General features: G+C 41.4%; 1 protein-coding gene across 1 annotated transcript in view; it reads right to left on the minus strand.

Moving 5' to 3' along the window:
* dnah1 (dynein, axonemal, heavy chain 1) overlaps positions 1-11,108 on the minus strand; it is a 76,770-nt gene extending 65,662 nt beyond the window's left edge. Inside the window, exons 1-12 of the mRNA XM_037532010.1 lie at positions 10,433-11,108; positions 8,907-8,979; positions 8,387-8,561; positions 7,620-7,791; positions 7,253-7,385; positions 6,892-7,062; positions 6,563-6,797; positions 5,573-5,730; positions 4,423-4,634; positions 3,278-3,576; positions 2,940-3,090; positions 1,290-1,483 (exon numbers count right to left, since the gene is read on the minus strand). Of these exons, the coding sequence (XP_037387907.1) occupies positions 1,290-1,483; positions 2,940-3,090; positions 3,278-3,576; positions 4,423-4,634; positions 5,573-5,730; positions 6,563-6,797; positions 6,892-7,062; positions 7,253-7,385; positions 7,620-7,791; positions 8,387-8,561; positions 8,907-8,979; positions 10,433-10,627 (2,168 nt within the window). The 5' untranslated portion in view covers positions 10,628-11,108. The remainder of the gene's footprint in view (positions 1-1,289; positions 1,484-2,939; positions 3,091-3,277; positions 3,577-4,422; positions 4,635-5,572; positions 5,731-6,562; positions 6,798-6,891; positions 7,063-7,252; positions 7,386-7,619; positions 7,792-8,386; positions 8,562-8,906; positions 8,980-10,432) is intronic.
* Between the last annotated feature and the right edge of the window lie 1,508 nt (positions 11,109-12,616).

The raw sequence follows: 12,616 nt of genomic DNA on the forward strand, positions 1-12,616 counted from the left end.
GCTCATAACAGTACACAAAAAAGATGGTTCTTCAAGGGTTCCTTAGTAAAGAAAATGGTTCTGTATAGAACCATAACCCCTTAAAGAACTTTCTGCATACTTAAAAGTTCTTCTGATTGATGGAGAATGTGCCTTATACGGTTCTATATGGAACATTTTTGAAAGAGCACCAAATAAGTTCTACTGTTACAGGCATAACATCGTAACAATAGAAGTACACTTTTCGGTGTTATATAGAGCCCATTTTTTAAAAAGAACCATCTACAGTACATTCTTTATCAGTCTGAAGATCCCTTTAGCAACCCAAAAAAACATTTATTCATGCAAAGGGTTCTCTAAATATTCATGGTTCTATGTAGAACCTTTTTCTTTACTAAATAACCCTTAAAGAACCATCATTTTTAAGAATGCAGCACAAGAGAGAGCTTAACAAGGCATATTCTACATTTTTCTAGTATCTATTTTCCCTAAAATTTCACTTTTATGTGAGTTTATGTCCCAAAAATTCATTTTTCACATGATGTTTCAACCTCTCAATCTAGCAGAATTAAACAGATTATTTGTTACTGTGCCTTTAAAAGTGACACATGTAAATTACTTCCGTTCTAATTGGTTCCTCTATAATGCGCCTCATTCAGAGAGCACTAATCTGCACAGGACAACCTGTTAACTTTGCTTAGTTCCCAGAAGCAACGTTTAAAGAGCTTGTATAGTTTCAGAGTGTACCATACACTCCCCATGTCATGAGTTCCATGCAAATTAACCTGCACAACAACTTTTTTTAATTAATGGTTTTTGTGAGATCATAAAAACCAATTCACGTTCATGTATCACTTCATTACATATACCCATATGGCCTACAGCAATTTAGCCTTGGCCCTTTCTTGCTGAAGTTATAAGGAGTGTTTCAGCCCAGTGTCCTTTTTGACTAAGCCAAAATATAGGACAGCCAGTCACAACTGAGCTCATTTACATATATTAGTCCCAAAGCCACAGTAACAAAAAACAGTCTGCTTCTAAGGTTGGAAATTGTCATGTAAAATGAATTATGGCAGATTTTGGTACACAAAACCACTTAAACTTTATAAGTGGACCTCAAGGAAAACTATAAAAGGCAAGAAAAAAAGTAGGAGATGGGCCCTTTAAATGTTTTTGATTAAAGGGCTCACTAGGGGCCTGAAGAAAGTAAAAAGAAGTAAAAAAAGCAAGTAAAATTCAGTTTCAGGTGATATGCATCCTTTAAAATGCTGCTACAATGTAAAATAAAAGAGATATTTAGGCAAGTGTACATCAGAAAGGTGCTGATGTCAGAGTTGTGCAGCTCGAGGTGGCATTCGTATTCTCGGGCGTAGGCTCGGAGAGGAATGGTAGCCTGGTGCAGGGCGAGACTCACTCTCTCTCTCAGCTCTCTCACTGCCGGCTCATACAGACCCACCGACTCCAGCAGAGGAACGCCACTGATGAACAAATTCTTCATAACAAACTGATAGAGAAAGAGACACAGACATGTCGAGATAGCGGAAGTGAGAGACTGAATCATTCTGAACTGTTTTAATTTGTAATTGATTAATGCTTTTTATACAGACCAATGAACACAGAACATCACATAGTATTTCTGTTAGTGAGTGAAAACCACTCCAATGGGCAGCCAAACAATAAGCAGCCTGCCAAACAAACAGCACTCACTAGTGTCCTCTTGCACAAAACCTGAAAAACATTTAATTACATTTTTTAGCTCCATTCATTGGGGACTCACTAGTAGGAACCCTCAAGCCTTTTGCAGTCAGGTTTTTGATATAATGGGAAGAATAGAAAGTCGTTGGACCGCTCTTAAAGGGGAATTCCACCATTAATATAACAATGATCAACAATATTACAATAATTCAGTGGTTGAGATGTAAACAAAATCATTCAAAGTGATTTGATGTGAAATGGCTCATTGTAGAGAAACAGTGGCGATGATAGGAACCAAGGATCACAATGTCTGCAACACAAGTTTTTTAGTTACAACCCCAATTCCAATGAAGTTGGGACATTGTGTAAAACATAAATAAAAACAATATGATGATTTGCAAATCCTTTTCAACCTATATTCAACTGAATACACTACAAAGACGAGATATTTAATGTTCAAACGGATAAACTTTATTGTTTTTTGCAAATATTCACTCATTTTGAATTTTATGCCTGCAACATGTTCCAAAGAAGTTGGGACAGGGGCGTGTTTACCACTGTGTTACATCACCTTTCCTTTTAACAACACTCACTAAGCGTTTGGGAACTGAGGACACTGATTGTTGAAGCTTTGTAGGTGGAATTCTTTTCCATTCTTGCTTGATGTAAAACAATAAAGTTTATCCGTTTGAACATTAAATATGTTGTCTTTGTAGTGTATTCAATTGATTATAGGTTGAAAAGGATTTGCAAATCATCGAATTCTGTTTTTATTTATGTTTTACACAACGTCCCAACTTAATTGGAATTGGGGTTGTATTATCTAAAACCTATCTAAAGTTTTCATATGTAATGTTTTTTGGGGACTATTTTATATTTAATGCTGTTTCTTTGGGGACTATTTTGCTTTATGATGCCTACATCAACTTCAGTCTGGTTCTGCTTTGACCACGTTACAATTATTATGTGAACGCTAAAGCATCCCAACCTGCATCCCTGTGTTTTATTTAAGTTGTATAAGCTATCTATGTGATCTAGTAAAATGTGGGCAGTACCCTTCTTCCAACAGCAAAATCCAACCATGAGTGGTCACTGGAGACTCATTTGAGATGCATGGAAATGCCAGATGTTAACAGCTTTATAGCTCACTGTCCACTTATGGTCAGATCCCTCAAGACAGACACCAATACTGTAGATTTTTATTATGTTACCATATAAATATAAAGTTGACAGGGCAGCAGTTAATGTGATTAGGTCTATTTAACCTTGTCCAGCTGAGGGATGTTATGAGTGCACAGGATCCCTTTGTCCAGAAGGTTAACAATGGACATCTCAAAGCTCTCCAGCGGGGTGCTATAATGTACTCCAGTCTGATCGAGCACCAGGTCCACCAGGAACAGCGGGTTCTTCTTTGGCCTGTAAACCAGTCATTATATAAACTCACATTTAATGTAAAGCGTTTGGTAAAGATTTTGGTGTTTCCCCAGCTCTTAAAAAACAAGACTGGGGTCATATTCAGGCAAAAAAGTGATTTCTGACACTTTATGTAGAGTGAACACAGCTTGAGAAGCAGTTTTCTGCTCTCCTCTGAAATTTGACTGACTTGTATGGGCTGTTGATGAGGTTGGAGCCCCAGGTGAGGTCAGAGGGGCAGTGTAGCACATTGTGGCAGGCGTCCAGCAGCAGCTGAGCCAGGCTGGCCAGTGAGTCCTGCACAAGGAAACGTAGCGAGTCTTGTAGGCTGTAGCGTATTGATGCCATCAGACGGCACATCTTGGACATATGGTACACCTCCCAGCGAGACTCTTTCAGGCAAAACCAGCCGGCCCCGACATCCCTCAGACTGGAGCAGATCCCGTTACACAGAGTCGTTACCCAAGAGTCCTTCAGGAAGAGCTGCACCTGTGGAAGGAGGGAGAGAAAGAAGAATCACCAATAGAGCAGTTAGTGGAAGGCTATAAGCTCAGAGCACAGCATGTGTTTTACATTCAGTTGTGTGGGAAGAAGCTATTCTTAATGGCGTGGATTACCCATGATGTTGGAAACATTCAGGTGCACTTCAGTTCTACCAAATCCCTGAGGTGTTCTATTGGATTCTGATAATTATGACGCCCACTTAAAAATACCAAACTTATTGTCATGTCCATGAAAACAATTTGGACGGCTTTTGCTTTGTCATTTGGTGCGTTACCATGCTGGACGTGGCCGTTAGAAGATGATAAATTTTGCCCACGAATGGATGGTGGTCATCACATGGTCGGCAACAGCACTCAATTAGGCTATGCTTTTCAAGTGAAGATTGTTTGGTACTAACGATCCCAAAGTGTGCCAGAAGAACATTCCCCACACCCTTACACCACCTCCACCAGCTCCACCAGACTGTTGACATAAGGCAGGTTTGGTCTAGGTAGATTCATGTTGTTAGGTTAGAATTGGCTCCTAATTCCAAGCCTACTATTTATTTACCTCAGCAGAAAGGTAAACCGAGCCAGGATCAAAACTGCCCATGAGCTAGACAGCAATAATACACCATTTCAATTTCAGGAGTTAAGTAATGTCAAATAGTCTTGCTCATACTGTTATCTATAAAACTCGACTATAAAAAGAGTCTGTAACGTTGCTAAAAATAATACAAATAATAGTAGCAGTTATCCTGAAGTCTAACTTCTGTCCATGCTGTCAGCACTCTGTCCAATTGTCCAGACTCTGTCCATTTGTATAAGCAATAATAAGCTGCCAGCACATTACCTGTGTGTGGGTCTGTGACTGTGCCAGCTCAAACTCCTCCAGGCGTAGGGGTTTGGTGAAGGTGACATGAAAGAGGCTCATCGAAGCCACTCTGTCGCACTCTGCTCTGACTTTGGACAGAGCAGAGATGACCTCCGGCTTGGTGAGCAGGGAGTTAAAGGCAAAAGCAGCACGGTTCTTTTCAAACAGGTAGTCTGGAACAGCCACCGAACCTGGGGTTAGAGAGCGTATACCAGCCATGGGTTCTCAGTGGGCGACACATGTACAAGTACACTACCATTCAAAAGTTTGGAATAAGACTTTAAAAGCTTGGAATCAATGTTTTCAATAATATGAAGCTGATCTGGTTGCGTTGGTTAGATGTATAAAGTGACCACAGTCCTACACAAATAATTTGTAGGACACTATAAATGAATAAACATTTTTGATATCTCTAGAACAAGCAGCAGAGCTTTAAATGACTGAGAAAGCTGCATAACATCGAGAATTAAGTTCTAATAAAACGAATATCCAGAATGCTTTGTATTTCAAAAGGGGTGATCCAATCTCAATACAGATAATTTGACAATTACAGTATTTTATTTATCATTAGTGACTTCTTATTATTGCAAGTGACCTTAAATGACTGAATAACAAAATATATTTTGGGTGTTAAGTTTACAATAACAGTATTTAAATCTGCAGTGTATAAGTTATTGTTATATATAAAATACTTAAACGTGTTAATATGACAAGGGATTCTAAATATATGAAAGGTAGTATTCCATACTGTACAGTATTGTACTGTGCAAAAGTCAGAGACCACCTCTCTTTTATTTAATTTCCAACCAAAATGGCCATTAGGTTATTCAGTTTTAACATCAGGATAACAAAACAATAAACATATTTACCAGAAAATTACACAGAGCCCTCAACAAATAAATATGACATGAGTGTTTTGGGTGTTCGATGTGTCATCCTTTGTCTTTACCACAACTTCCATTCTTTTCTGAAGACTTCTGCAGGGATATTTTTCCACTTCTCCAAAGTTCAGTCTTAGGAATTGATTGCATTTCCTGCTTCTCATGATTTGAATAATCTCAACTGCAAATTTAGATTTGTTAGTACTGTATGTTCTTTATGCTGTTCCCATACTTACTACCTATCATACCTTTGAGGGGAACTCTCTCTGGTTCTTCCTGAGGCACAGTGATGTAGGAGAACTCCTCAGGGTTGTCCTGTACGAGCCTGTCGAAGCTGATTCGGTTCATAGTGCGAATGTATTCAAGATGAACCTCCTCCTCCAGACGTTTCACACACTCCTGCAGTCTGGTTTTAAATACGCACACACACACACACACACACACACACACACACAGAGGGAACCACATCACACTGATAATATCTGTTAACTGTTAAAAGCTGCACTGATTTACAGTGATTAAGGTTTTTCCTGGCATTTTCCTTTTGCATGTATTCAATTTTATATATATATATATATATATAATTATTATAATAATTTGCGGTGTTATTTAATGAAATGTGCCAATGTTTTATTTGCTTGTGTTTCTTTAAGCTACACTATGTAATATCTGAGGATTTGGAGACCTCTCTGGTGGAAATGTGTAACTGCTAACGTGAAAGGAGATGGGTGAGAACCCACTCCTGTGAAAATGATTCACACCTCTCCACAAAAACGGCCATGCAGAGATAAAACAGACAAATGCAGCTTTCTTCATATCAAAAAATCAAGCACAGCTGCCACAATAAAAGACGTATAAATGTTGACATGAATGCTAATAAAAATTCATTAAAATACAGGGTGAGTCAAAAGTCACAGGACACCGTTTTATTTTACTTTATTTATTTTATTTTTATTTATTTTATTATCAACTTTTATATCTGGGGTCAACTCAAACAAATTGTGTATGCTGAGAAAATCCACAACAAACACCACCTTTAGCACCACATCGTGGAGGCTTATGACAGCATAAAAAATAAAATAAAATAAAACGGTGTCCTGTTACTTTTGACTTTTTGACTTTTGACAAAATGCATAGTGAAAAATTAGGGACCTCCAAAACAGGTATAAACTGCACTTCATGGCTACTGTGAAAAGGCCATTTATTAGCTCTATTTCTTCTATATCCATGTCTGGTACCGTGGAAGTCTGAGGCCTGGCGTGCTGAGGGCGAGGGCTTTGATGTGCTGGAGGCTTTTGGGCGGCATGGTAGGTGTCCCACTCCATGATGGCATGCAGTCCACAGAGAGATGGTATAGCAGCAGGGCCTCTGTGGTTCTCCTAAAGCTGCAGGCAAACTGGACCCTCTGAGCAAAGAGGCGTGGGTCCTCAGCCAAAAACATCAGCCTGACCCGCCAAACCCAAAACTGACCAGCTATTGGTGGACCTAGAGGATGAGTAGATGGAGACGTTTGAGACAGTTGCACACATTTTGTACACATTGTGCATAATGAAATATTCATTTGCACTCTGACACTTTCCTTTGTTATTCGGTGCTCCAATCACATGTTTGCCCTTACTGTCTCTGATCTGACCATGTGGATCTGCCTTTTGCACCAGGTACTGCTTCTTCTCTGGGCAGTAGTCCAGGACCCCCACAGACTGCCACGAATACTCTGGAGCCAAACTCTTCTCCTCCTCTACATTAGAACAATCAAAAAAGAAAAGCGAATGAGAAGCAGAGCTCCTTGAGCTATCTCAGGTGATAGAAAGAGAGTTCTACTTCTATACATTGTTAAAACTACATAGATGCAGCTTTATGCTGTATGTCAGTATAATGGTACTACAGTTGTTCTTGGTATATTCTCGGGGTTTTAGAAAGCTTTATACCAGGTAAGATGAAGTCACTGCTTGGTAGAAGGGCCTTGGCTGGGACGGGTTTGCGGTCTTTTGACCCTGGCTCAAAGCCCAAAGCCAGCCAGTCCTCTGGTGTCCGGCAGTCAAACTCCTCATTGTCAAATATCTACAAAAAAAGCACAGTAGTATATTTATACACATTTAAATGTAAATATATTCCTTCATTGTTACTGTTACTATAAAAAAATATACTGCTTAAGTCACCTAAACGTCCCAAAAAGACAGACTGCATTTTATACTACTGTGGAAAGGCATTAATGGCTAAAAAAAGACAGCCTGCCTCATGCTTGGACATGCATAATAAGCTATCTACTACAGTGTCTACAGTGGTAGATCTCACCTCCAGAGGAAGGTAGTTAGAAACTGGTGGGCAAGGTTTCTTAGCCACAGGTGGACAGGAGTTCTCTGGGTGATCCTCCGAGCTCAGTTCCCTGGATACCAGCTGGCTGGAGTCGATACCAAGCTCAGCCAGGAGCTGAGTGATGTCTAATTTTAGATATTCCCGCCGCCGTCTGGAAATTCAGTAACATAGCACATCACCCTTAGTGCACAAGGAAAAAACAACGATTACTGAAATAAATTTTTATATACAAAACGGTGACTTAAAGGGGAATCACACTAATTTTTGAAACTTTCTTCATGATTAAACTGTTAAGATTCAAACAAAGTCAGCCAGAGTGGTTTGATGTGAAATGTTCCATTCAAGACAAATTTATAGTCAGAATTGTTCACAGTGGTGGTGATAGGAACCAGACGTGTGAAGAAACGCTCCCTCAGAGCTCCCATCTTCTAAGCCGCTTCTCCTTCTTGGTCGCGGGAGGTGCTGGAGTCTATCCCAGCTGTCATCAGGTCGGCAGTCCATCGCAGGGCAGACAGACAGACAGACACATTCACTCACACACTCACAGCTAGGGGCGATGTAGCATGTCCAACTGACCCGACTGCATGTCTTTGGACTGTAGGCAGGAAACCGGAGAACCCGGAGGAAACCCACGCAGATACAGGGAGAACATGCAAACTCCCCAAATAAAACATTTAGAATCAAATGGTTGTTGGAGAGATCTGCACTTCATCCATAATCACCCATTGTTTGCTCCTTTTTCTCACCTCTCGATCTCAATGTTGCGTGGCTGCTGGCCAGGTGAGCAACTGTAGGGTAACTGTACTTTAGCCATGAAGCCTCCTGAGGAGAAGTCCGACTGCTGCAGGATCTGAGTGGTTGGCCCATGCTTGTCCTTCTCAATGATGCTGAACAGGTCAGCGGGTGTCTGAAAAGTGCTTGCTGGGGTAAAGAAAAAAAAAGAAAAACCATGACTGACTGAAATGGGCTCTCTCCAAAACTGTATCCATTTTACTGTAATTTACCTGCAATCCCGGAAACTGAAACTTAAAATTCATTAACAATCTAAATTATTATGTATGTTTTTTTTAAATTAACATTTTTAATTATTATAATATCAAATGAGCATAATTAAAACCAGAACATCACTCACGCACAGATGCTTGACTAATTTGGGCCAACATAGATGTTAAGCTGTATGGGTGATTTGAAGGGGAATCCTGGCCTGAAACTGGCATTTAATATGCTACCTCTCTGCATACAGAATGAAAACCTGAACAGTTTTACCTTTAGGGGTGTGTGAATCATAGCCAGCCTGGCACAGCAAACTCTGCTCAGTGTCTGGTCCCTGTGTGCAGGACTACAGACAAGAAACTGTAAGTCATCAGGATTTCTAGGCAAGGAACATAGATTAAGGTTTAGTTAAAGGGAAATTCCACCATTCTTTCCGGATATCTGCCACAGTTTCAGTGGCTGAGATGTAAACAAAGACATGCAGAGTTTGATGTGAAATGGTTCACTGTAGACCCAGATTTCAGGCAGGTTTATGTGTAAAGCACCTTTTGTAAACTGAGGTCATTCAAAGTGCTTTACATATGCAACGGCATAAAAGACAAGCAAGCCTCGAATCAGATCAGTTTTATTATAAAGTACAAATTATAATAATGACACTAATAACAATTATATATTTAAAATAAAACCTGTATTTTAAAACTACTGCAAAACAATGTCTCAGACATCAGGCAGCATATTTATAACCATTTTGTGTAATCCAGGCTTTTAAAAGCAGTAAACTCTTTTACATCTTGGGGCAGTTAGGGAACCAGCCTCGTGACCGGAAGGTCGCCAGTTCGATCCCCAGAGCCAACATCACTGTGGTGCCCTTGAGCAAGACACCTAACCCCCAAATGCTCCCCAGTCACTGTGGATTGGGCTGCCCACCGCTCTGGGCAAGTGTGGTCACTGCCCCCTAGTGTGTGTGTATGTGGTGTTTCACTTCACGGATGGGTTAAATGCAGAGCTGAAATTTCCCCGTTGTGGGACAAATAAGGGTCACTTATTCTTAAAGGGGAACAGAAACAAAGTCATTCAGAGTGGTTTGGTGTGGGAAACTTACCGAGTCAGAATTGTTCACAGTGGTGGTGATAGGAACCAGACGTCCACCTCTAAAAGCTCCATCAGAGAAAGTTATTGCATGAAACAATTATGAAAACACTGCCTGATGCAGAAGACACAGATTTTTCAACACACACACATTTTCCAAGCTGTTTATCCTTCTGGGCCGAGGCTTGATTTTCAACAGTTTTGTAATAAAGTTCTGCCCTAAAAAGTTTCCTCAATCCATTTAATTGAATCCACTCATGGCAGAGGTGTACATGCAGGGTGTTGTGAGGCAAAATAGTTCCCAAAGAAAACGTATTTTTCAAACTTATCTATCTCCAGATTTTACACCGTCATCACCATTACACATAAAAACTCAGAAGACACATGACGGTTCACTAGTGCTTTGGATGGTAAATGAAATGCCTATATTTGTGCTGTAGACATTCCATCACTGTAAAGAAATCGGAGTCTGTACAATGAACTGATTCACATCAAACCACTCGGAATGATTTACTATGGATCAGTGTCATAACGCAAAACCTGGTGGAATTCCCCTTGAGCCATTCAATTAAACAGAAAATTTAAAAAGTTGGTGGACTTGCCCTTTGATGTGCAGGTGATTGAGAGAGAAAGAGGAGACAGAAAAAAGGCTGAGGTATGAGGGAAAGATGAGGCAGCTGGAGTTTGTGGACGTTTTTCTCCTCTTTTACCTGCACATGTGGTTTGGCTGCTGAGCTGAGAAGCTCTGAGTAGAAGCCCTTCTGCTCTAGGGTGGGACATTTCCTCACGGGGGGCCGTTTGTTCCTGCGGCTCAGCGGCGGGGTCGGTCTGACGTTACCGGGCGGGTGGGGCAAGAACACACCAGCTTCTCTGGCATAGCTTTGGTGCCCCTGTCTCGCCTCCATCGTCTCATAGTACAAACAGCAAGCCTGTCAGACAGCCTGGCACTGCTAGCGAGCCTCTCAGCCAGTTAGCACGACTTTAGTCAATGTAGCTAAACGTCTGGGAGTAAAATATGCTGAAGTTGGCTTCCTACTCGCCAGCTTCTTGCTTCTTGCTCGAATTTTGAGGCGCCAGTATGTAAAACTGCTGTACCATTTAAGGTGGAACGGGAACACCTGAACAAGAAGCCGGCGAATAAGCTTCGCTCGTCAAAGGGAACACTAAGTTAGCACGTTAGCCAAACGGTAACGTAACTACAGCTGAACGCTGAATAATACGATACAATAACGCTAAATTAATTAACCTGAATATTTTTTGAAAGTCACAATCATAAATATGACATGGAAAAACCTTTTATTTTCGAGCGGACTGAAAGCCTACCTCTGTTCAGCTGTAAATAAAGTGGTTAGCCGAGCCTGGTATGAACTTTACTGTCTTTCTGAAATCTCCGCGTCCAAGCGGTAACTATGGGACGCGGCAACGGTCGTTAGGGCAGTACCATTCCCAAAGGAGGGGTGTTCAGGATAGTTATCATTCCTAAATTTGGGGGGTTCAGGATAGTTATCCTTCCCAAATGAGGGGGGTTCAGGATAGTTATCATTCCCAAAGGAGGGGTGTTCAGGACAGTTATCATTCCCAAAGGAGGGGATTCAAGACAGTTTAAATTCCCAAAGGAGGGGTGTTCTGGACAGTATCATTCCCAAATGAGGGGAGTTCAGGATAGTTATCATTCCAAAATGAGGGGAGTTCAGGATAGTTATCATTCCCAAATAAGGTGGGTTCAGGATAGTTATCATTGCCAAATGCAGGGAGTTCAGGATAGTTATCATTCCCAAAAGAGGGGAGTTCAGGATAGTTATCATTCCCAAATAAGGTGGATTCAGGATAGTTATTGCCAAAGGAGGGGGATTCAAGACAGTTGTCATTCCCAAGGAGGGGGATTCGGGACAGTTAAAATTCCCAAAGGAGGGGTGTTCAGGACAGTATCATTCCCAAATTAGGGGGGCTTCAGTACAGTTGCAATTCCCAAAAGAGGGGGCTCAGGACAGTACCATGCCCAAAGGAGGGGGGTTCAAGAACAGTTATCATTTCCAAAGGAGGGGGGTTCAGGATGGTATTGACAACCCAAAGGTTTGTAGGGGTAGCTGAAGTGTTGTTCATTTAGCCCAAAGAAGGCATGATTGTCACGCAATGTCACGAGACAGCCAAACGCACTTGGAGGAAAGCGTCAACCGCCATGTCTGCTACATCAGCTAACAGATGCCTCGCGTTGAGTGATGGGAGGAGAAGGGGGGCCATCCTACCCACCCAGAGAGAGCGAGGCCAGTTGTGCTCTCTTGGACTCCCGGCTACGGACGGCTGTAGCATCACCAGGGATCAAACTCACGTTCTCCTTTTGATAGGGCCACGTTTAGACAGTTGCAGGACTTGGGAGCCCTTGGAGTCCACTTTCTAGAAAAGATGGAGTTGTCATCAAGTCAGCGAAATGAATTAGCGTGGCCCTATCAATTTACTTCCTGGGATTTGATTAACTAGTTAAACCATCACTCCTGTGCTGAGCTTTCCGTGCTGTGATCTGATTGGCTAGTTACATTTTCCCTCCTGCAAACTAACAGGCTACTTGAATTTTTGCTCTTGCAATCTGATTGGCTAGCAGAACATTCACTTTTGCGCTATGATTGGATAGCACAGTGATCTGAACATTAGTTGAACTTTACTGCCTGTGATTTGATTGGCTAGTTTTAACATCCCTCCGGTGCTGAGTTTGCTGTGCTGTGATCTGACTGACTAGTTCAGTTTGTCCTAATGCAGATTAGGTGGCTACTTTAATTTGTCTTCCTGCAATCTGATTGGCTTGTTGAACCTCCCCATCCGGCAGTCTGACTGGCTTGTCGAACTTCCCCAACCTGTGATCTGATTGGCTACTTCTATTTTCCCTCCTGCAATGCAAT

The sequence above is a fragment of the Pygocentrus nattereri genome, chromosome 21 (assembly GCF_015220715.1).
Source record: "Pygocentrus nattereri isolate fPygNat1 chromosome 21, fPygNat1.pri, whole genome shotgun sequence".
Taxonomy (NCBI): Eukaryota; Metazoa; Chordata; class Actinopteri; order Characiformes; family Serrasalmidae; genus Pygocentrus; species Pygocentrus nattereri.